The 23,775-nt window shown below is 47.6% G+C and overlaps 2 protein-coding genes and 1 non-coding gene across 15 annotated transcripts; 1 reads left to right on the forward strand and 2 right to left on the reverse strand.

Moving 5' to 3' along the window:
• Positions 1-39: 39 nt before the first annotated feature.
• Ost4 (oligosaccharyltransferase complex subunit 4, non-catalytic) lies at positions 40-1,264 on the forward strand. Of its 2 annotated transcripts, NM_001134691.1 has the most exons (3): positions 40-108; positions 237-374; positions 1,020-1,264. In NM_001134691.1, the coding sequence occupies exon 2, from the start codon at positions 238-240 to the stop codon at positions 349-351; it is 114 nt and encodes a 37-aa protein (NP_001128163.1). In that variant the 5' UTR covers positions 40-108; position 237; the 3' UTR covers positions 352-374; positions 1,020-1,264. The 2 variants fall into 2 exon arrangements, with proteins under 2 accessions (NP_001128163.1, NP_001128162.1); NM_001134690.1 differs by having other exon boundaries at positions 68-374.
• Positions 1,123-22,336, reverse strand: Agbl5 (AGBL carboxypeptidase 5). 12 transcript variants are annotated; one of them, XR_010052104.1, is made up of 16 exons: positions 19,675-22,293; positions 18,107-18,367; positions 17,726-17,897; positions 17,259-17,422; positions 16,346-16,523; positions 15,737-15,915; positions 14,882-15,341; positions 14,272-14,441; positions 13,815-13,950; positions 13,110-13,312; positions 12,388-12,599; positions 4,528-4,728; positions 2,914-3,026; positions 2,576-2,622; positions 1,991-2,121; positions 1,123-1,510 (listed from the first exon to the last, which is right to left on the reverse strand). XR_010052104.1 is itself a non-coding variant. In XM_063262054.1 (16 exons), coding segments are annotated over exons 1-16 (2,877 nt in total). In that variant the 5' UTR covers positions 19,854-22,293; the 3' UTR covers positions 1,123-1,477. The 12 variants fall into 12 exon arrangements, 10 of the variants coding, with proteins under 10 accessions (XP_063118124.1, XP_038968405.1, XP_063118123.1 ...); XM_063262054.1 differs by lacking the exon at positions 2,576-2,622 and adding an exon at positions 1,560-1,675 and having other exon boundaries at positions 1,123-1,479; XM_039112477.2 differs by lacking the exon at positions 2,576-2,622 and having other exon boundaries at positions 1,123-1,675; positions 19,675-19,813; positions 20,451-21,156.
• Trnay-gua3 (transfer RNA tyrosine (anticodon GUA) 3) lies at positions 20,319-20,407 on the reverse strand. The gene is given in 2 exon segments: positions 20,319-20,354; positions 20,371-20,407. It is a non-coding gene; the product is annotated as a tRNA-Tyr (tRNA).
• Positions 22,337-23,775: the final 1,439 nt, after the last annotated feature.

Genomic DNA, 23,775 nt, shown 5'->3' on the forward strand with positions numbered 1-23,775 from the left:
AGCCGGAAGTGCTGCGTTGTTCCCCGGCTAGCACTACGAAGTTCCGGCTTAGGTTGCCTACCTCGAGTTGGTGTGGCAGTAGGGTCGGAGTCGGGTGGAGCTAGTCAGGTGAGACGCTCCCAGGCTTCGTTTCACAGGCGAACCCGGAGGAGGTTGGATCGTGGTGGCAAGGATCTAGCCTGGTGAGAGAGCAAGGAGTGTCCGAACCGAGGCTCAGTCCTTCCCCTTGTCCACAGGATGATCACGGACGTGCAGCTCGCCATCTTCGCCAACATGCTGGGCGTGTCGCTTTTCTTGCTTGTGGTCCTCTATCACTACGTGGCAGTAAATAACCCCAAGAAGCAGGAATGAAAGTGGCGTTTTCTCCGCCCCAGGTAACGGTCGGGGCAGTAGCGCACAGACTTCGGACAGCTGAGTGGTGAGGCCGATCCAGGGCCTGCAGATTTAGGAACTTCAAGTCAAAGTGTCGAGCCGAGCTTGATAGTCCAGAATCGAGCCCTTCTGTTCGCATTGTGTACAGTGCCTTGAAATATTCTGCTTTAATTCTCCTAAACGGCTTACTATTTGTATGAGGATGAGTTTTCAGAGCCTTCCTCATTCCCCATTTTGAGGTTCCCAGTAGATAGAGGCTTAAGTTATAGGTTATGGTTACACGGAGGCGCTGACACCAGTACAAACAAAGGCAGTAACTGCCAAGTATGGGGGATCAGGCCCTTAACAGCCCCACTTTCCCACGGAACCTGAGGCTTTATTTAGGTAGATTTGGGGGAGGGGCATGGTAGTGAAAGATGAAGATTATTTCCATGTTCTGAAGCCAAGGACTTTGTTTTGTGGCTGTTAGGTTAACTACAAACAGAAAGCATAGAGGAAAAAGGGAGGGGCAGAGTCTGGAAACCAAGTGTGCTTAATATTATAAAGGGAAATGGGTTAGATGGGGGCCAGCTCCTTAAGGACCTCCCCCAGCCCTGAAAGGAAGCTGCAGCATTTTCCTTACTTCGGGTCTTTCCCCTTTTTTCTAGGCTTCCAGGACATAGTCTGAGGCAAGATGGAGGGTGTGAGGGGCCTTCACACTTCACTTCATCTCTCCTACCCATCACAGCATACAAAGCAACTACACCTGGATTTTTCCAAACAACTTTTATTTCCTCAAAGTCTTCCTTAACCCTATGGAACAAGAAGCTGCCACTGAATAGGGCCCAGTATAGGGGCTGCTTTCTTTTCTACTCCCTCCCCCCAATACAAAAATATAGATATATATATATTTTTTTGTGGTCCCAAAATCTTGTGCTGTGGAGGGAGGGAAGGGGGTGGCAGGTCCCTGTTTTGTTCTGTCTCAAGGTGATGTTCTGCAAGGCCTGGGACAGCTGAGTCCGAGTGTGGCCGATATTCCAAGGAGCTATGGCTGTCACATGGCACGAGCAGCTGGAAGACGGGACTAACGTATCATTTCACTGTGTCCCCTCACCTTAGGGCTATATCCTGGACACGAAGGTAAAGGCATTATCAGACCCTGGGAGAGATAGTGAGTGGTGGAGATTTAGGGACAAAACAAACCTCACATTGGTTCAAGAGCCCCCTGCTGTAACAAATCCGGGATGGGGAGTCAGATAGAATACAGGAAATAGGAGAAAAGGCGGGGGCAGAGCGGGGCCGTGGGGGGCCGGCCTGAGGCAGCCTGTAACAGAGAAGAGACAGGAAATCAGGGGCTGGGAGGTGAAAAGGGAAATGTGTAGCTGGGTCGGGAGAGGCGGATTTATTACTGCCTGTTACTAGAATCAGCTAGCTAGTATCTGAAGAGACTACTTAGAAGGTATACTTTGAAGTGAAGACTGAGGATGGTACAATAAAAATCAGGAACTAGATTCTTAATAAAAGTGCATTTAGTCTTTGGGATCAGTAAGAAAGTGAGACCATTATCCTGAATGCTGAAATGGGGGTGAAGGATAGTAGAAATGAGGGGTGGGATGAAGGACTGGACTCCGGTGCTCACCCTGGTGTAGCAGAGCGGGGTCCCGGCTCCAGCTCACTGCTCTCTCTGGTCTGGGGGATGGGGGATGTGGGGCTTGAGCCTCTCATCCCTCTGCGAGTCGGCGGTGAGCTCCGGCCCAACCTGGGCCTAGCCTGTGTGGACAGGGGTAGACTAAGAGGTCGGGTTCTTCCACGAGGCTTTTTTGCTTTAGAGTTTCCATGCTTACGAATCTAGTACAGAAGTCAGCAGAGGTGCTAGGACCCTGAACTCCTGGGCATGATGAGACAGGGTGGCAGCTATAGAAGTCCACATTCAATCTGTAACAGCCTACCAGGTCTTACTTATCTAAGGGGGGCAAAGACCCAGCATTTCACTTCCATGGGTATTCATCCCATGGCTAAGAGGTAGAGAAACACTTAAGAAGAAAACTGGTAGTGGACTGACATATCCCTCAGCTTTCTCAGCCTCCGCCCCTGCCAGAGCAGCTTAAGCTTCACCTGTCCAGTCGGCTTCTGCCTCTAGCTATAATCAAACTAGGAAGGGAAGCTTGTCTGAGTTGGAGGTGATGGTAGGGTTGTTACTAGGAGCAGTAACCAGATGTGTTACCTGGGGAATCCGGGACCCCTCCTGGCGGAAACTCTCCTCTGGCAGGTCTGGTCAGAAAGAGAGGAGAAGCTAAGGACGGGTAGGAAAGCCAAAGCTAGCAGGCTGTGGTTGGGGGTGCATCTGGCAGGGACAATGGAGTCTGAAGCAAGCAAGAAACCTGGCTGAGTAGGACTGGGCAGGTTAACACAGACATCACAGCAACTCTGACAGGCTGGTTTTAAAAGTCTGTAAAGCTGGAATGAGCACCCCTTATCCCATCCCACCCCTGTGCTCAGAATAGTGTCCTGCTGGGTTCTGCTAATGTTAGCATGGACATGGAAAGAACCTAAAAATTTTACCTGCAAACGAGTCCTAATGCAGGGGATCCGAGCACCAGCCCCTAGTAGGCTTTTCCCAATCACCATGACAGCCTCTGGCTTGTCCCCTGAAGACGAGAATGGGCAGCTGCTCCCTAGAGAACAGGGGGAACTGATCATCAAGGCAGGACTAGAAGAGAAGGTAACTTCCTTTACATCCGTTTCTTGGCCTTGTTTTGTTCCCTTTATTATGCTGGGGATTAAACCTAGGATTTCATGCTAAACCAGTGCTCAGTGCTCAGCTTGTGAGCTATCCCGACAGCACTTCACTCACAGCATTGCTGAGAGACTGTCGTGTAGTCTCTTTTTTCTTTTTTCTTTTTTTTCCCCCGGAGCTGGGGACAGAACCCAGGGCCTTGCGCTTGCTAGGCAAGCGCTCTACCACTGAGCTAAATCCCCAACCCCGTGTAGTCTTTTATTGTTGGTGATTTTGTGCATGCAGGATGTTTAGTACCATCTCGACCTTAACCTACTGTGTGCTCTTTACCCCTAGGTTCTTCTCCACTGTAATAACCAAACCCTGTCTTTGTTTCCTGGTGGCAGAATTGCTTCTGAGGAGTTCTAATCTGATCCAGGGAGTGAAGCTCTAACTTTTGGTGAAAATCAAACCCTCAGCTTAGCTCAATTTGTAAACCTTAGAGCTTGTACCCATCATGTTTAGGCATTTAGGAGTCAAGTCCAGCTGGGCATAATGGCCAGGTGGATCTCTGGAAGTTCAAGGCCGATTAGTCTACACAGTGAGTGCCAGGGCTACACAGACCCTGTCTCAAAAAGGAGAAAGAAAACAAAAAACCCCAAGTCCATTCTGTACAACACTGATTAAAAATGGACAGGTTAGTACAGTCTATATTGGATTCAATTATAGAAAACAATGCTGCCAGGCATGGTGGTGCACGCCTTTAATTCTAGCCCTCAGGAGGCAGAGGCAGGTGGGTTTGAGGCCAGCCTGGTCTTCAAAGAGAAACCCCGTTTAAAAAAAAGGAAAAAGAATAAGAACCCCATTTAGTTCTTTATATCACTGGGTTTCTAACGTAAAAGAACTGGGTATGGTTTTAGGTTTAGAGTATAGGATGCCATTTGTAGTAATGACAGGTGAAAAGCCTGTGGTTTTATCCACCATTCCTAGCTCTTGGAGTTAGAGAACTTGTAAGTAGTACTTTGCAGGCAGAAAAAGTCCTCAGGTCTTAAACTGTAAAAGTGAGGACTAGACAGTCTAGAGCAGTGCCTGTAGAGAGTGAACATTCAACATATGTTAACTGTTACTTTATTTCACGAGTTCATTCCACTGAGCCCAGCCTCCTATGCAAAGGCCAAAGGCACATGTTAGGAGGAGGCAGTACTAGGAGAATAGCATCTGGTCTGATATATATGTGTGTGTGTGTGTGTGTGTGTGTGTGTGTGTGTATGTATGTATGTATGTATGTATGTATGTATGTATGTATATGTATCAGGCCAAGAAAGAAGTCCAGGCTAAGTAGCAGTGTGGCTGTGGCTGAAGAAGCTTCTTGAAGCTGAGGTAGTAGCCTGTCTAAGCCCTGGGTGGTAGAGAAGGGAAGAAGCTGAACAACTCAGGACTCAGGGGCAGTGGGTACCAACCTGATAAGCTGAGTGAATTGGGCAGGAGGCAGGAGCCCATGTTTCGGGAGGAGGTTGGGCTAGCACTAGCCAGAGTTGGGGATGGGGCTAGGCTGCTTGTTGTAGAGCGTTGGTTCAGTGGCTGCTGCTGCTGCTGCTGCTGCTGCTGCTGCTGCTGCTGCTGCTGCTGCTGCCGCCGCCTTCTGTCTGGGCATCGGGGCTCTGAGGGAAAGGACACAAGCAGGGAATCGATCAAGAAATGAGACATATAAGATCAAGCTCTTAACAAATCAGCTGCCCACTCCATGAGACACCCAATATTCTAGTCATCTGTATCTCATCCTACCAGTTTGTTTAAAGTTACTGAACTTGGCTTCTAAAACAGGGCTTTGCAGGGCTTTTTTCCTAACTCTGTTCTTCTCACTGCTGTTCCTGCCACTTTGGACCAGTGTCCCCAGCCATCTGGCCTTGGTCTTCTCTTTTTTTTTTTTTTTTTTTCTCGGAGCTGGGGACCGAACCCAGGGCCTTGTGCTCGCTAGGCAAGCGCTCTACCACTGAGCTAAATCCCCAACCCCCCTTGGTCTTCTCTTAAATCTTTAAATCTCTAAGGCCCTTTTCTCCCAGAATGTCCTGTCAGACATTCCTACCTGTTAAGTTCCTGATTGCCAAACCAAATCTGTCTTCTCCTCAGTCCCATTCCTTGTCCCTGTCTGCTAGAAAGCTTACTTCATTCTTCCTGGTGGCAAAATTGCTTCTGAGGAATTCTAATCTGATCCAGGGAGTGAAGCTCTAACTTTTGGTGAAAATCAAACCCTCAGCTTAGCTCAATTTGTAAACCTTAGAGCTTGCGCCCGTCATGTTTAGGCATTTAGGAGTCAAATCCAGCTGGGCATAATGGCAAGCCTTTAATCCCAGCATTCTATATTTGTTTTGTCAAATCCTAATGGTCCTTCCACTGCAGTGGACTTAGACACCACGTCTTTTCACTCACTCACTTTCCTTTCTCTCTCAGCTTGATTTAAAAAAACTATCCAGGGGGGCTGGAGAGATGGCTCAGCGGTTAAGAGCACCCGACTGCTCTTCCAGAGGTCATGAGTTCAATTCCCAGCAACCACATGGTGGCTCACAACCATCTGTAAAGAGATCTGATGCCCTCTTCTGGTGTATCTGAAGACAGCTACAGTGTACTTATATATAATAAATAAATAAATCTTTAAAAAAAAAAAAAAAGTAAAAAAAAAAAAAAAAACTATCCAGGGATTGGGGATTTAGCTCAGTGGTAGAGCGCTTGCCTAGCAAGCATAAGGCCCTGGGTTCGGTCCCCAGCTCCGAAAAAAAGAAAAAAGAAAAAAACAAAACAAAACTATCCATCCTTTACACAGCCACCACGTTATCCTAAAATAGAAGCCTGGTTTTAAAAAAAAAAAAAATCACCACAGCTTGGGTAAGAGAGAAGCAATGTTTGCAGACAGATTTTCACTGTGTAATCCAGACTTTCCTCTCTATAGAACCTAGGCTAGGCCTAAACTCTTGGTCTTCCTGCCAAACATTCCTCCCAAATTCTTGGATTGTATGCATGTATTACGTGTGGCTAAATTCTGAAGGTCTTTTTTTTTTTTTTTTTTTAGATTTATTTCATGTATGTGGGTACACTGTTGCTGTCTTCAGACACACCAGAAGGTGGCATCATATCCCATTATAGATGGTTGTGAGCCACCATGTGGTTGCTGGGATTTGAACTCAGGACCTCTAGAAGAGCAGTCAGTACTCTTAACCACTGAGCCATCTCTCCAGCCCAAATTCTGGAGGTCTTTTACTCGAACCCTTTCACTGCAGCCCATCCAGAGTCCTGTCTGCTGTGTGTCCAGGCCACCTGTCATTAAGATGCTGACTTGATCACTCATACCTCAGCTGCTGTTGCTGGGGGGCTGTGGGTCCTTTGAAATTTTGGTTTCTCTTTTTTAGGGAGTGCCTTGATTATTTTCCATGTAAGAGTTTCTCAAGTAACAGTTCCCTGTAAATGTTGCCTTGGCCATTTTCAGGCAGAATTAGTTCTCAGAGCCTTTTTATTTTTCTTTTTCACATGGCTAGTGGTTGTTTATAGGTCAGTGGCCCTTTAAAGTTTAAGACATCCGTAACTTTTAGGATAGTACTCTGGTGTATTCTTTGGCTTTACTTCGAGTTCTGAGGGGTGGGACTCCAGAGAGACGATGTAGATGATGGGATAGGGGAACTGCAGGCTCAGCAGCTTTAGCAGGTGCCAGATACTTTTGGATCGTCATAGAACCAAATAAAATGGTAATGCCAATATTCTACATGACCTCTAATACAAGCTACATGTGTTAGTATGAAAAGCCTAACTTTGGAGGCTAGTGACGGTAACTTCATCTTGTCTGTACTGGATTATAGCAGGCAGTGCCAGGCATGTACATAACAGGGCCTGCCTGTGATCTCAGCATGCAGAAGTTGTAGCAGGGGGATCACAAGTTCTAGGCCAGCTTGTGCTTAGTGACCCTGTTTCAAAGAGTATTTCTGAAGTCTCTAAATTGAAGTTACCTATGATTGATCTCAAAGTGAATGAATGTTCTTAGGATGGAAGCCCTTTTGACTACGTGACTGCACTGGATACCAATTAGCATCTAAGGTGGAAAGCAGAAGCACAAAACCAGAGCTTAGGGGGCAGTGGGAGTCAGCTGAAACACTGACAGAATATCAGAAGTCAGACTTGTGACCACACCAGCCTGAAACATGAGCCACCGTCCGTGACTCAGTGATATTCAAGTGTACAGACCTGGTGATTCTGGTTAAAATGTGGATACAAAAGCATGTCTGTTGGGACTGAATGTGTACCTTTAATCCCAGAGGTGCTCAGATCTCTGAGTTCAAAACCAGCCTGATCTATACAGCAAGTTATATACTAGCCAGGTTTATATAGTGAGATTTTGCCACAAAAATAAAAGCATGTTAATCAGCACAGAAGACAGAAATAACAGGGTTTGCAGAAGATCAGAGTCCATACACAGGCAAGCTGAAATCATGCAAATGGGCTGAACCTTCACCTTACCCTGAGGAAGGAAGTAATAAAGTGACTGGGATATGCTAATGCACACCTGTCATCCCCACACCCTGAAGGTGGGAGCAGGAAGTAGGAATTCAAGGCCCTTGTGGGTGAATGAGTTCTGAGTCTGCCTTGGGCTATATGAGATTCTTTCACACACACATACACTTGACTAAAGCTTCTGATGGAGCAAACCAGATAAATAAAGAGGAAAAAGGTCAGTGCAGAATGAAGACTAGATCCTGAGAGCCCTAATCAGACTGGTCTGAGACACAGGGTATTAAAGATAGTATATTTCATCAGTTCTTAAAAGCTGCCTGAGGGGTTGGGGATTTAGCTCAGTGGTAGAGCGCTTGCCTAGGAAGCGCAAGGCCCTGGGTTTGGTCCCCAGCTCCGGGGGGGGGGGGGGGGGGGGGGAAAGCTGCCTGAAAGCCTGCCTCCTGTCAGTGAACAGGCAGTTGGCTCACTTTTGTGTTGCGACTTTGCCTCCTGCTAATACAGGCCATATCCATTCCTGCTGAGAGGATAAAAGCTTACTGCAGAGCATAGGGGACTGATCAGCTCTGCTTCCAAAGGCAGTAATGGTATCTCACTGTTCCCAGCTGGGACTAGCCAGATAGGACTGGAGGCATGCTCTGGTACGCTGAGCCAGGCTGCCTCACCTGGAGTGTTAGCATGCATGTTCTGAGCCTCAGAGTTGGCAGCATTGATCTATTGTTTTATACCTAGACTCTCCATCGTCTCTAAAATGTCTTTGGGACATCTTTCCCTGTAGAGCTTATTGAATCCTTGAATGCTCACACAGATGGCTCTTATAACCCTACAGGAATTAGAAAGATTTACATTTAACACATTAAGTGTTTGCTGAACACTGAAATGCTAGGCCCAGTGCTAGGTCCTAGTGTTGGGGACATTGCCCGACACTGTTTGCAGTTGAAAGAATAGAAGTGGCAACACAGCAAGTCCTATGCCTCCCTGCAGAGGAAACTCGCGGATTGGTGGGCATTACCTTCTCTACTAAAGGTTGCCTGTTAACAGAGCCAAGGAGTAGACCAGAAAAGTTGTAGTGATAATCTAGTTCAAGTGACAGAGCTGAGGGTTGGTGCGAGGGTCCTGGTAGGAAGACAGCTAAAGGCTCCACCTCCATACTTAAGTGCCTTTCTTTCACACCACTGTCTGGCTGGATAAGCTGAAGGGCCAAGGTGAGGATCATGCAAAGATCTCGGGAATGCAAAACTGAAGGCAGCTGCTGTATGATATTATGGACTTGTGTGCTAGGTGCCTTACATGCCTGTGTAATGTACAGGAGAGGCTGCCTTGTCACCCTACCCACCACCCCCGCCCCAGGCTGTGCACCTCTGCTTTTGCAGTGCACACCCGACTTCTCACTTCTGTATTCTCCAATGACCTCTTTTTACCCCTGTAGCCACAGCAGCTAGCATAGCAACTGCCATCGTTTCTGAGACAATAGACTGGAACTGTGCTACAGGCCTGGGAAGGTACTTGGTAGAGCATGTTTTGCTGCTGGGGAGAGTCAGGTAGACTCTGCCCTAAGGTCAGGTACTACGAATTAGGACTTAAACTTTTTGGCCTCCTGTGTTAGGAGCTTTCCTGTTTGATGTTGGAGATTCATTGGCCTTTTACATCTGCTGCCTCACAGCTCGAGACAGTGCCTTTCACACCAGTTCCCCGGCTGCCTTACGCTGCTCGCTGAGCTAGCCAGGTCTTTTCTGGGAAAACTGCCTGGAACTTCCACTCTCATGTTTGTTCAAATCAATAAAACCAATAAAAAATGTATAGTTAAATATAATATGAACAGTAATTGAATTTTCTTTATGGGGAGTGGGTGGGTAGATAGGTCTCATGTAGTCCAATCTGGTCTCAAACTCACTATCTAGTCAAGGGATGGCCTTGTCTTTATCTCCCAAGTGAGGGATTACATACATGCACCACCACACCTGACATCTGAATTTTATAAATAAATTCAAATAAAATAACAGTTATCACAATCCAAATTTGGGGGTTGTAAAATACAGCACATTTCAAGTTAACATTTCTGAGGTTTGGTGTCTTGCTTTTCCTAGCTTTGAAAACAGGCCAGCCAGGATAGGTGAGCGGAAACACAGCATGCTTGACAAGCTGAGCTCAGTTCCCTAGACCAGCATGATAGAAAGAGAAAACACCCATCAGCTGTTCTTTTCCCTCTACACCTCTGCGCTTTTATGCACAGACATACATAGGGTCACATGATACACAAATATAAATAAACCATATTGTTTGCTGTGGTTGAAGTCAAAGAGCCAGAGGTGTGGCAACAAATGTTACAAAAAACATGGTAGGACAGATCACACTGAACAGTAAGTTTTCTCCATAGTTGATTGAAGATACGATGTCCAAATTACTTTGCATTGCAGCCCTATCTAAAATCAGAGCCAGCCTTCCTTCCTTAGGGTCTTCAAAGAATTGTGCCATTAAATGCCCAGAGAACTCTTAGATGTCTTAAATCTCACTTTTAAACTCCCTACAGTGTCTATTTTGATAAAACTTTCATCCTGGGGTGGAGAGATGGCTCAGCAGTTAAGAGCACTGGCTGCTCTTCCAAAGGTCATGAGTTCAATTCCCAGCAATTACAGGGTGGCTCACAACCATCTGTAGTGGGATCTGATGCCCTCTTCTGGTGTGTCAAGGACAGTGTGGTCATATACATAAGATCAATCTTAAAAAAAAACAAAAACTGTTCATCCTGACCCCTTGATTTAAAGCCAGTTTCCTGCCATGTACAACTATTTATGCAAGTCTTAGGGACAGTGGTTCTCTAACCAGCTCTGTTCCAAGGTTGTTCACCTGAGGAACTGTGCCTTCTCTCTTGGGTCACTTCTATATGGTGACCCAAATCTCCAACCCCTCACTTGCCCTGTCTATGGTTCTGCCAAGAAGACATCTCCATAGATGTCTTTTTTTTTTTCCTCACGTGGAAGAGGTTTATTGAGGACGATGGAGACAAGAAGAGGGAAGAGAGAAGAGCCTCCATAGGCGTCTTAAGGACTCTATACCTGTTTAAATGGCTGTTCACTTTTGCTTTTCCAACTGTCTTAATGTCACTATAGCTTTCCAGCAGCATACAGCTTTAAGCCTCAGTTCATCTGTCTTTTACCATTACTGGGCCCTGCTGCTTCTGTCCTAATTCTTAGGTTTCTTTCCTTTGCAGACTCTGGTACAGGTCAGCTCATGTGTCGATGACTGCAAGCCCATCTGCCTGTCCAGGTGTGCAGTTCCTTTTGTTCCAGTTTTCCTTAGAATCAACTATAGCTACCATATGCCCTCATTCAATTCAGCATCCTTGTTTTCAAAACACTTCCCACGTGTCTTCACCAAACTTTGTGGGTGAGGACGCAGCTAAGTATAGAGATTTGCTGTCTGCCCAGGGGCTGTTTCTGAGCATGGCTGTCATTCTCATTTTTGGAAGGCTGCTTTTGTCAAGCCACATACTATTTGTTCTTCAAAGTTGTTTCTTAGCTGAGCATTCTTTAATTACTTATGACCTGCCACAGTGGCTCTCCAAACGGCCTGCATGGGTTTTTTTTTTTTTTTTTTTGGTTTGTTTTTTGTTTTTTTTTTGTTTTTTTTTTTTGTTTTTTTTTTTTGTTTTTTTTCTTTTTCTTTTTTTCGGAGCTGGGGACCAAACCCAGGGCCTTGTGCTTGCTAGGCAAGCGCTCTACCACTGAGCTAAATCCCCAACCCCTTAAAGTTTTCTCATCAGAAAAATGGGACCATCATCCACCCTACAGGACCTGGTTAGACACACGAAACTATTTGTGATACTCTCTTATTATTAAATGCTATCTAAATATGAAGCATTATTACTAATTTAATATTTTTAAAGCACGATACATATGATTATTTCTAAGTTAGAATCTCAGAGGGAGTTTGGAATGGGACCACCTTAATTAACTGAAGCTGGGCTTCTCCATCTATCAGTCAGATTTATAGACACTGTATCTGTAACCCAGTGCATATCATCAGGACCATTCCAAAAGCCAGGTTGAAAACTGAATAGCAGAAAAATGCTCACAAAAATGTGTACAGCTGGACAACACAGCTCTTAGCTCCAGGCTCCATGTCTTGACAAGATTGCTATGACTCAGAACATATCAACATCACTGATTTGTGGTATATATTTCTAGAGTAATACTACAAAAGTCTCTCTCCCACCACAGGCCCTTCCAAGCCCACATTCTGGTCATAAACTCCTGACCCAGACTCTCTTAAGGAGTAAGACCCAAGGGTACTTACTAGCTGAGCAATTGTGCACTGCTGGGAAAGGGACGGCCGTTGGTTCTAAGCCTACAATAGGAGCTGCTTCGGTTCTGCTTTCCTTTGGAAGAACTGGATCTCGATATCACTATTGTGAAGCCAGGAAGTTTCAGCCCACAGAAGCAGTGGGTAGCGTTCTTCATTCTACAGTGCTGCCATTTAAATTCTTAAGACATTTCCTCCTACTGCCAACAAGACGACACTGGGACATTGTCCTTGATGAAGCTCCATGTCTGGGTTTGGCACTGCTTTAGCTAGTGTTTTGTCCTTGGGAATGTTCCTGGCTCCTAGCATGTGCTGAAGCTACACTCCCCGAGACTTCTTCCTAGAGCTGGCCATAGTATTGCTCTGAAGATATGCCGCGGGAACAAGGTCGCAGGAGAGGCTGCAGAGTCTTCTGCTACAGACTAGTTTTATTGATTTGCCCCTTGTATGTCTTCAAGCTCTTTCCCCCCAGCACTGCCCCAAACAACCAAACACCTGCTGCAGGGGCTCCCAGACTGGCTTACCTCTGACAGGGCCCAGCACCCGATGGCTGACCTTTTGGGTGCTAGAGCCCAGGCCTGGCAGCCCTGCAGGCCGACTGCCATGAAAAGGGAAGCTGGGAGAGTTCTTCATCTGTGGAGAATTTTGTTGGCTGCTGCTACCACCAGTACTTGTACCAGTGCTAAAACTTCGAGCCCGGCTCAAGGCATTTTCAGAACAGGAAACAGGCAATCCACTGCAAAAAAGCAGATGCTAGTTAAACCCCCGGCCTGGGAGAAGTTTCCTCAGGATATGGCAATTAAAGTTCACCTTTGGGGTGAAAGGGCATAGGAACCCAGGAACAAGGGAAAGAATGTATGCCCATGCATGAGGGCCTAACTTGGAACATGCCAGCTCATCTTAGAAGGCTCATCCTAAGTAGCTTGACTTCACAAAGAATGTCTCCCTTATTTTGCTGGCTCTAGGACCCTCTTCACTTAGTCATTCACAACTTTGGAACCTGAGACCTGCCACGCCCTTGCCACAAAGACAGTGAGTTTTGTGATCTAGCAGTCCCTTGGCCTGATTTTCCGCTCCCTTCCATGTGGCTTTAGGTGGAAGGGAAGTGGATGCATCCCATTCTCCGGAGCTGAGGTCATTTTTCCAGTTTCCTTGTCCCCAGGAAACATTCTCAGGCAGCCTCCCCAGGAGCTCAGCACTAACGGGTCAACTTCCCTGCTCTCTCCTTCCATGGCGAGGCCCTTACTTGTTACTCTTGGGAGGAGTCCGCGATCCTCGCTTCTTGTTCAGGCCCACGTTTGCAGTGCTGGTCAGGCCTCGGCTATTGCGCACGTGCTTCAGCATCCAGGCCCGCAGGTTGGTGAGGCTGCTGTGTTCCGACAGCACGATTCGGGGCCATGGGTTACACTCCGCCATGTCCAGTGCTGCGATGGCCAGAGCTCGTCCCACCTGGGGAGTTGGGTGTGGTTCAGTGTCTTCGCCCTCTAACCTAGTGCTGTTTGGGGGCGTGGTACACAGCATGACGGGAGAGAGGAGGCTGGGCCTAACAGTGGATACTCTGAATGGTGTGCCCTGGTTCTTTATCTCAAGTCCATTTACAACTTGCTGTTCAGGGCAGAGGCTGGTGTGCATGGAACCAGGAATTTCCCTGAAGAAAGAGCTTGTGCTGTTTACAACCTACAGTTCTATTTCTCCTATGTGCCTAGAAAAAGATACACCAAGACTACAATAATGGGGTGCTTTTGAACCTAGGAGTTCAAACCCATGGGGAGATCAGCTCAGACCACATATTTACTTAGATGTGCCAGGGTAAATAAAGTCTGTGATTGGGATCAGGAGTTATGCCTGTGTTTTCACCTTGACAGCTAACCCTGCAGAGGATCTTAGAGATGGGTGTCAATTCTTCCCAGACTGGGGTTTCCCCTCTCCCACTTACTCTATGGAGTCGTACCTGCTCAAACAGTTCCACAGTGTATCTGGAGGGGAAAGTCGGAGGGGGAGGGGGGCTGGCGCGCCCATTGTCATGGCAGGCAGCAGGGATGCTGTTGACTGAGCGTCCAGTGTTGTAGTTGCATTCAAGTGTGTAGCTAAGACACAGAGATCTTTATCAGTGTCCTGCCTAAACAGGTGTTACAACAGAACACTGAGGGACACTGTAGATGGCCTATGACAGTAACCACTTTGAAGCAAGTAAAGACCAAGAGAAAATTCTAATAATTCCCAAGTAACAACTGACCATGTGCCCAGGAAGACCTCCAAAAATAAAACTCCCAGATTAATGCCAACCTTCCTAACTGAGGCTTTCTTTTGAGAAGACTTGGGTGGTTCCAGCCCCTCAAACACCCTGGAATAAGTATTCTTTTCCTTTAAATTAGTTATTTTCTCAACTATGCCAGTTTCCTCCCAACCTGTGGATTATCCCTGAGGCTTTGTAGATTGCAACACGGCCACTTCCCTCCTTGGACTGGCCGTCCCTACGGTCCCGGGCATACATGTTCTTTTCAGAGAAATTGCAGCCCTGGAAGTCAAAGTGGGCTGAATTCAAGGAGATGAGCTTTGGATATAGCATGTTTTCCACCTGTATTGGGGGAAGAAAAGGCAACTCAGAAGACGACAGAGAAAGAAGGGATAAGGGCAAGGAAAATAAAGCAGTCAGTCACATGACTCTGACACATACGCCATCACAACCATCGGCAGTAAGCAAGGTTTCTTCAAGCCTCACTACTGAACATTATTTCTTTTAAGCGTTTAGGTTTCCCTCCTCCCAATTTCCCTTCTCTGCTCCTCAAAGCTGGATGGAAGACTGGAGTCCTGGAGCTTGCTCTTCCCTCAGACATCATGATACAATGGCCAAGGTATAAGGCCCTAGTGCCATTTCTCCATCCTCTGAAGCTTGCACAGAGGTAGTATGCATAGGTCTCCCTGCTCCTCTAAAAGTCTCCCTCCCGCCTTGTTTGTAACTAACTCTTATCTCCTAACCTGCAGTACCTCCTGCCACACAATATTTAAGAGCCCTACCTGTGTGCTCTCATCACTAAAGCTGTTTCCATACATAAAGCAGCCCCTTTTGGAAGCATGTCCATGCAAGTCCACATAGTAAGCAACACCACTCTCTTTTGGGGGGATGGCGTCAGGGGCTGGCTCCTCAAGTTCAGGAATCGGTTGTGGCATAATCCACACCGGGTCAGTCTTTTCTTCTGTCGGCTCTGTCTCAGTCCACCTGTCATGGTTTTCCCCATCAGGTGACTGCCCAAGGTGCAATTCATTGTGGAGATTATTAGCTTTCTCGAGGTCAGAAAGAGGAACTTCAGGAGGAAGATGAAGGCTGCTGGGCTGCTGGTTCGAGGGATTCTTGGAGTTGAGGCGCGAGTGCACGTGATGATAAAGCAGCACGGCCTTAGCGCCATAGATGGCTGGGTGCAGGACAGCATCGGGCTTCAAGTACTGACGGTTCAGGTTCACTCCACGGGAGTCTGTGCTGTAGGGAGACAGGACTGAACAGGCTCTAGATGTCTGGGCCACCAGAGGAGACACTAGGGTAGGAGACAAGGACACTGGAGACTTATAAAGTGAAAGGCTTAAATCATGCTGGGAAAGACAGAAGCCTTCCTTCCTTCATTTGCTGTCACACCACCATAGAAGTCCAAGGACAGTCCCCTCGACCCAGCTAGTCTTCACCGGCTTTTGCTCCCACTCAGGATGTGTCTACATGAATTACATCCCCTCTCAGCTCACTGGAAGATTAGAGGGGCTTGCCCTGGTTAGGGTACAAGAGGACTAGAAATACAAACCAGCCAGAAGGCTGGCTGACCTTCACAGCAAAGTGAGACACGAGACTGGGGAAAAGGCAGAAAGGCTGTTTCGGCTACTTACCGGTAGTGGCCCCGGACCACACCATCAGGGTTTAACATGGGAATCAATTTAAAAACAAAGAGTCGACGGAGAGTTTGGGCCCGGGGGTCATCAGGTCGAAGGATGAAGTCCAGAAAGCCATTGAAGACAAAGCTAGATGGAGTCTCTCCAGGGTGAACCCTACTGCTTAAGAAGAATATCTGAGGTGGAGAAGGAAGCAGACAGGAGGTCAGTGGTGCTATAGTTCTACCCTGACAGTATGTGGGCAAGGGTGGCTGAGGCAGAAAGAGCCTTGAGACTTCTAGTTGGCTTTTCCCAGAGGTACAGACTGTAATCCTCTGCCCTAGGCTACAAGTTAAGCTGGGTCCAGAATGTGTAGAGGTAACAGCTTTGAGCTACCCACTGTGGCTGGAAATAGGATAAGGTTAGAGTACTGTTTTACTTCTGTGTATGTCAATGTGTCTGTATGTGGGTGCCTGCAGAGGCCTCCCCTGAAGCAGGAGTTACAGGCAACCGCACAGTGTGGGTGCTGGGAACCAAACAAGGATCCTTTGAACCACAGTATCAAGTATTCTTAAAACAGCCATCTCTTCCACCCAAGAACACACCTCTTATGTTCTTCCCACTTACCCTTTTGCCTGTGAAACGGAATGGTCGGGGAGTGCCAACATCAGGAAATAGCTGCTCTAGACGGGGCTCCCGATCATCTCGAAGCCCATGGCAGGAGGTGATTGTTAGTAGATCTACCCGAAGTCCATCCAGAGAATAGCAGAGAAGCTCTCGGTGGTAATAAATGCTATCCAGAGGACTACAGGGATGAAATCAACAGTCAGAAGTCCCTCAAGTCCTAGCGAGAGGCATGCAGCATTGCCAGCCTAGGACTTATGTTAGCTGGTCCCTCACCATAACCTTTGGGGCCTCATAGTCCTTTGAACTGGTGAGGATAAGGATATGTGTGGGCTTGCACTGCTAGATGCAGAATATAGGACTGAAGTTTTCAGCATATGTGTGTGTATTCTTGCATGAGCACACATGCATGTGCACATGCCATAACACATGTGGAGGTCAGAGAACAGCTTGTAGGAGCTGGTTCTTTCCTCCTGTCATGTTTGTTCTGGGACGGACTCATACTGTCAGGCTTGGCAGCAAGCTCCCTTCCGTATGCACTGAGCCCTCTTGCTGTCATCACTCCTTCACCCGTTATTTAAGGGTGATTTTTTTTTCTTGCTTTCCTGGTTTGTGGTACATCAGGACAGATTAATTTCTGTACAGTAGACGTGCTGAGCAGCCACAGTACTGGCTAAATTCAGGATGGCTCGAGAGAACTGGAGCAGGGCATGCTTGGGCGGGTGGGAGAAGGGAGAACAGGTGGTGAAACGCTGGTTATGGTGGCAAAGGAGCACCTTTCTCCAACTGTACACGCTACACTCTACACAGGGGAAAGACTGATGATGTTCTGGCTGAGAGCTCTTAGGACAAACGCCGGAAGCAGCAGCAGTGCTACAGAACCCACAGTATAGCAGGATAAGAATGGGATTAGCACCTGCTATGGGCAGAGTAATTCTCTGGAAAGCGCTGGTCTAGCTGACTTAGCAAATCCTGGCAGTCACTGTAGGAGAAGGGGTAGCAGAAGGCGAAGAAGGTGGTGGCTCCTCGGCCCTCTACGAAACGGTGAACAAAGGATAGCACAAACTGTGTCTCTGTCATCTGGGGAGCAGAGGAGGAAGAGGGGGGAAACATGTCATCTGTGTCAGCACTGAGCTCCTCCGGTGGGGGACACCGGGAACTGACCTCATGCCTCTCTCACCTTTACCAACTCCCTCCCATCTGATACTTTCCATATGTGAACCAGCTTCTTCAGGCTTGCTGAAGCAGGGGCTCATCTTGGACCCCAGCTAGGGGTGGAAGAAAGAAGATACTAAAACGTAGGGGTTTGCACCTGCCTGGGACTCTCTCAGGAATGTGTTTCCTCTACCAACACCCAGTCCTTCCTCCTAATGAAGAACTTACCTCAAAGGTGGGCCGCTCTCTAATGCGTTCCCAGCGTGGCCGGGAAGGCAATGTGCGCACAAAGGGGGCCATGCCCTGAGAATATAGTTTGCTCTGCTTGTTCATGTTCATAATATTGATCTTGATAAGCTTTCCTGGAGTTCCTCCCCGGACACTGAAGTAGAACCATGACCTGAGAGTCAAAAGAGAGAGCAGCTGTTGGATGTGGGAGGGTCAGAGAGGATGTGGGGAGAAAGCTGAATCAAGTCCAAACAGCAAAGGCCTATTTGTTAAGGAGGAAAGGGAGAAGGGGTTAGAAGAGATACTGGGCTAGCAAGTACAAAGTCAAAGAACTGACTACAGGCACTTGGACATTCCCACCCACCCTCTAAGTCCTCATACCTGTTCCCATTCTCATATTCTGTTTCAGCACAGTCTGGGCGCGTCCATACGTTGAACTCGTAGTCAGGGGAAGAAGCAGAACCACTAGTGGGGGCTGTTGCCGCCCCTCCTACGCCTTCCCCATCACTAGGCACAGTCTCCACCTTTTCCACATGGGCTAGGTTCCCTGAATCAAAGCGAGAACTGAACAGCAATCCCCCACAGCGCAGCTCCATGGTGAGGCTGGGAAAGCATCCTCTTGCCCCACACAGGCCCTGAGAGCTGAAGAAAAAAAATGAAAGTTGGGATAGGGAGGAGAGGCAGAAAATGAAACAATGTTTTTTGTATCTCTGGATAAATAAGAAATGTTTTTAGTACTCTATGAAGGAAAACGCTCTATTTCTTAGAGAACATAGAAGTAGCCTTTTAGCAGGATCAAGAGAAATAGGGACGCAATGAGAGAGAGGGGGGGGGGCGGGGGCACAACTTTGTCTCTGGACACCCAAGGAGTAGGAGTGACCTAAAAACACCTTATTTTACTACATCGCCACTGTTCCCAAGTCGAATGCTCAGTGGCTTCCATAGCTGAGTTGAAAAACGCTAGATTCTCAAGCTTAACAACCCAAGGAGCAGAGACTAGAGGTCAGATGACTGCCACAGACTGTATGAGGGAGGGGCCGTATTAAAATTTCCTAGACTGGCTTTGTACTGAACAGCCCAGAGCAGGAAAAACCAAGTTTCTAAGTGTAAATGGTAGCTTCCTTTCTTTACCTCTTTGTCTTCACAAGCATTGACTAGAATCATATTGTCGTTTCTCTGAGACCTTGAAGAGCGTTATTACCACCCCCTTCCTTTTACTACGCCTATTATGAAAACGTAGCCTATACCCGGCCAAAGCCACTTGCTCACCTGCCCTGAACCTCAGTTCCAATTAGGGTCTGTTTCCATCCTCCCGCCCTGTAGACACGAGCCCGTGCAAAAGCTACCCTCGAAGGTGTGGGTAACGGGCGTCCTAAGCACCCCTAGGAAGGCTGGGCCAGTAGAGTCCCGCTTGGAAGCAGCAGGCAGCTCCTCGATTCCCGAGGACCCTCGCACTGCCTGGCGGGTCCGGGGCAGGGTGGGGTTTGGAGGCGTGGGAGGGGTCGAGACAGATATACTGGAGGACGGGAAGGCTGGTCCTAGGGGTCAGAGGTGAGGCCACAGGAGCCGAGGTAGTCAGCCAGAGGCGGGGTTGGCGGGCCGCCGCAGGCCGGGGGGGCGGGGTGGCATTCGACGGGGGCTCCCGCGGAGCGGCTGAGAGAAGGGGGCGGGGCCTGCCGGCGGGGCCGCAGTCCACACAGAGCCCCTCACCTCTCTCCGGGCCGCTGCTCCCGCTCCCTTTCCCGCTAGCGAGGCGGCACCTCGGGCCCCGGCACCCGGGCCCTCCACCCGGGACCCACACAAAACCAGAGAGCCGCGGTGCCGGGACCCCACTCTGCCAGGAAACAAGAAGTCTCTTGCCTATTGGCCGCAGCTGCAGCTGGCTACCCGCCCAGTAAAGCGCACTGCCATTGGTCGCCACGCAGTGTTCCGTGCACGTTGGCAGGTACCTGTGAGGGGGCCGTTTGGGGGCTTCCGCGGGCCACCGCCGTGTGAGGCTCAGAAGGCGTCTTCTCTGTAGGCAGTTAACGGCCCGCCTCCCGAGGCGGGAAAGACAAAGCAGGGAGCGGGAAACAGGAAAAGACTTACCTGCGAATAAGAAAAATTCATGTGAAGCCGATCTTTGCATACCGCGCTCCTCGCTCTACTGTGTAACAAAACGCGGAGAACAGATCCTGAACCTGATGGTGTAGCAAAAGGAAGTGGAGGATGCGGGCATCGATCCCGCTACCTCTCGCATGCTAAGCGAGCGCTCTACCATTTGAGCTAATCCCCCAGCTGTAGTGTTGTACCTTCCCGTGACCTATACAAAGTTTTCTGACAGGACGGTTTCTAATGTATTCCGAGTGGAACTCTCAACAAAGTTTTGAAACTGAGTCATGTAATAAACACATAAGGAATAAGAATTTTACTTGAAGTACATGTCACTATCTCTTTACCCCTAATGCGCGGACAAGGTACATTGTACTCCGACTACTTAACTGCCTACGTGTTTTACCCTAGGTCAGCAGTAGCTAGGCACATATACTGCCTATCCTCAAGTAAGCGGTTTCCCCTCCACATGGGGATGTGGCTAAAAAAGTAGTGCACGAAGTCCTTCGAGCCGGAATCGAACCAGCGACCTAAGGATTGCCATATCACACGAACTACAGTCCTCCGCTCTACCAACTGAGCTATCGAAGGCTCCGCTGCTTTGCCATGTTGCGGTTTTCCCTCTAATGCTTACCAAGAATTTTTTTTTTTTCTAATTCGTGTGTTTCTTCCCAAGCTAAAGGAGCCGGGACCTGAAGGAAAGACGGGCTGGCGTGCTCGCACCCTGCACAGGAGCTCGCCGTGAGCCGAATTGAGGCTAAAGCCGGGGCGGCGTTCCTCCCGCTAAGCAGACGTTAGTTTCGGTGTTTGGGACTACGAATCGTGCTTGCTGCTTCTGCTCCAGGTTTCCTTTGTTTTTCGGCGTGATGAAAGTATAAAGCATGTTGTTCTGATGATGCGAAAGACATTTTCTCCGTTAGCTGAAGTGCGGGGGTCCATTCACTGAGGCCCGAGCCAGAAGGGAAGACCTAGCCGCAGGAGCCAGCGACCCCTATGCTCTGGATGCTGGGATGCGGCGGTGGCCCGGATTCCTGCTCCCGGTGCCCTCTGGCTGGGTGCAGTCCTCCGACCGGCCGGATCCTACAGTGCCCAGCACTTATAAAACAACCTCGCTTTTATGGTCGAGGTCTGGGAAAGGTTTCCGCCACACCTGTGCTCCACTGCCAACCAAGTTGACCCGTATCTGGCTCACGTATTTGTTGCTTTTCCTCACAGGGCCAGTCTACTATTGGCTCACAGAAAGCTAACCCATTTTTTTAAAACAAAGGAACAAACTCAACACCCAGGTCCTCGGTGCAGCCTGCTCTGACTGGCGGAGTGGGTGGGACTAGGAACCCGGCAGTTCTGAAACACCCAGACAGGTAGAGAGGTGGTTTGAAATCTTGCTTTGATTTCCTTCTGATGGGGAGCGGGGAGGTGGGGGGGGATGGTGCCACCGAGCCGGAAACCCATCTGCAGTAGTTCTCAGGGCATGTCCTTAGCATTTTAAGCAATTTATATTTCTCTTTCTCTCCCCTCTGCTTCCTTTCCCCATTACAACACCCAAACCCGCTATCTGCCCGTCCCCCTTTTTTGTGAAACCTTTAAAATTTGAGGTTCATATAACATTCTTATCTTGTTTCTCAAGTCTACAGCACCAAGAATTCCCAAAGGGGTCTTCCACCTAGTACTAACCAGACCTTACACGATTTAGATCAGAGAAAGTCAAAGTGAGCGATTCAGTCCCAATACTGTGCAAATGCCGCCTCTCTATTAGAGGGTCTGTTTTTTAATGTTCAGACTGGAGCCTGGGACCAGTCTTGCCTCCAACTCGAAGAGATTCGCATGTTTCAGCATCCAGAATGCTGAGATCAAATCATGCACCAGCACATCCGATCAAAATGTTTTTTAAGTCACTAGGAAGAACATTTGCTGCCTTTCAAGTAATCGATTCCAGCTTCGTATCCCTTCATTCCCTGGCAACTACTGGCTAACTGGCTAACTGACTTCCAGTCTTTCTTTTAGGAATGTATCTAGGAATGGGATTGTAACGTTACATATTTAATTTTCTTAGGAATGGCCAAGCTACATCCACAGTGGCAACATTTAAAAAACTCTTTATTAGCATATATGAATCGTAATGGGTTTTATTAACATTTTTATAGTCTACTTTGATCACATGCTTTCCTTGTTTCCACTCCTGATGATCTTTCCTCTTCCCCTAGCAGTCCCTGCCCTCCTTTCTCCTTCCTTCTTTTCCTATGTTAAAGCATGGGTTAAGGCTGGATGTAACCTTTTTAGCCTCCCACTAGAAGTGTGGGTGGATTCCAGTTTCTCCACAGCCTCATCAACCTTTCATTCACTTTGCCTATTATAACCAGTACTATAATAAATTGAATTCATTTACTCAGTAGCGCTTCCTGATGTCGAGACATTTTGAAAACATTGATTAAATATTGTTTTCCGTGTTTTGATTTTGCCACTATTCATCGTTATGGAAGAGTTTATATTTAAATTTTCAGTATAAATACTCTTGTGATTCTCATCATTCTGGTTTTATTGTTGTTTTGAGACAAGATGGTATGTTATCAGGCTGCTCCTGACCCAAGTCCTAGGGACCACAGACCTGTATGTACTGTTTGTGACAGGATCTCACTATTCAGACGGGGCTAGACTGGACCTCCATATGTAAACAAGTCTGACCTTTAAGCTCTGGAAGTCTCCTGCGACGTGCCTGCCTGTGCTGGGGTTAAAGGTGTGGACTTCTTGCCTATAATCCTGCTTACTTATCCATGGAGACAGTTTTTAAGGAATGTGCTCGTTTGGTCAAAAAGCATGAGAGTTTTCTACTGTTTGATAAAAGTTTCCAATTTATTTTCCATAATATAGAGAGATTCTATCATAGCGACTCATTGATTTAAGTATTAAAGAATCCTTTAGAGCCATTAAGATGGCTCAGCAGTAAAGGCATTTGTGGCCAAGTCTGACAGGCCTGAGTCTGATTCCCTGGGACCACTAGACCTTCGGGAGGAGAGAACCAACTCCCCTAACCTCCACAAGAACACCAGCAACATGTGCAAAAACATACACACTCACCTATATACACATAACACTAAATAAACAAACACAAAGAGAGAAAGAATTTTTATTATTGACAGGAGTCTTAGTTAGGGTTTTACTGCTGTGAATAGATACCATGACCAAGGGCACATCCTTATAAGGACAACACTTAATTAGGGCTGGCTTTCAGGATCAGAGGTCCAGTCCATAATCATCAAAGCAGAAACATGGCAGCATCCAGGCGGGCACAGGGCAGGAGGAGCTGAGAGCTCTGCATCTTCATCCAAAGGCTGCTAACAGAACACTGACTTCCAGGAAGCTAGAATGAGGGTCTTAGAGTACACACTCACAGTGATACACCCACTCCAACAAGGCCACACCTTCTAATAGTGCCACCCCCTGGGCTGGCAGAGCATATACAAACCATCACATTCCATTTCCTGGCCCCCATAATGGGCAAAATAAGTTGCATCTTATTTTACATTTTTTACTTCATTGGTGAAATGAATATTTTTGCAAGCGTGGTGTTCATTTGCAGAGTTACTTATGAATTATGCTCTTTTTACACACAATTTTGTGTTCAGTGATTTTTATTTAGAGTAGATTTTAACATGAAAGCTATATCTTTGCATGTTTGCTGCAAACATTTTTCTCCAAGTCTCTCTCTCTCTCTCTCTCTCTCTCTCTCTCTCTCGTAGTGGTGCTTTATGATATAAACACATCTTAAAATTCTGTGCACAATGGTGAGGATGTGGAGAAAGAGGAACACTCCTCCACTGTTGGTGGGATTGCAGACTGGTACAATTATTCTGGAAATCAGTCTGGAGGTTCCTCAGAAAATTGGACATTGCACTACCTGAGGACCCAGCTATACCTCTCTTGGGCATATACTCAAAAGATGCCCCAACATATAATAAAGA

This window comes from Rattus norvegicus, chromosome 6 (assembly GCF_036323735.1).
Source record: "Rattus norvegicus strain BN/NHsdMcwi chromosome 6, GRCr8, whole genome shotgun sequence".
NCBI classification, from domain to species: domain Eukaryota; kingdom Metazoa; phylum Chordata; class Mammalia; order Rodentia; family Muridae; genus Rattus; species Rattus norvegicus.

Coding starts and splice junctions, on each gene's coding strand:
- Ost4 (NM_001134691.1), top strand. CDS start 238: ATGATCACGGACGTGCAGCTCGCCATCTTCGCCAACATGCTGGGCGTG.
- Agbl5 (XM_063262053.1), bottom strand. CDS start 19,853: ATGCAAAGATCGGCTTCACATGAATTTTTCTTATTCGCAGGTAAGTCT. Junction 16,524..17,258: donor AATTACTCTGCCCATAGCAG/GTGCTAATCCCA, acceptor TCATCCCTGTAG/TCCTCTGGATAGCATTTATT. Junction 15,342..15,736: donor GTGGTCCGGGGCCACTACCG/GTAAGTAGCCGA, acceptor GTCTCCCTACAG/CACAGACTCCCGTGGAGTGA.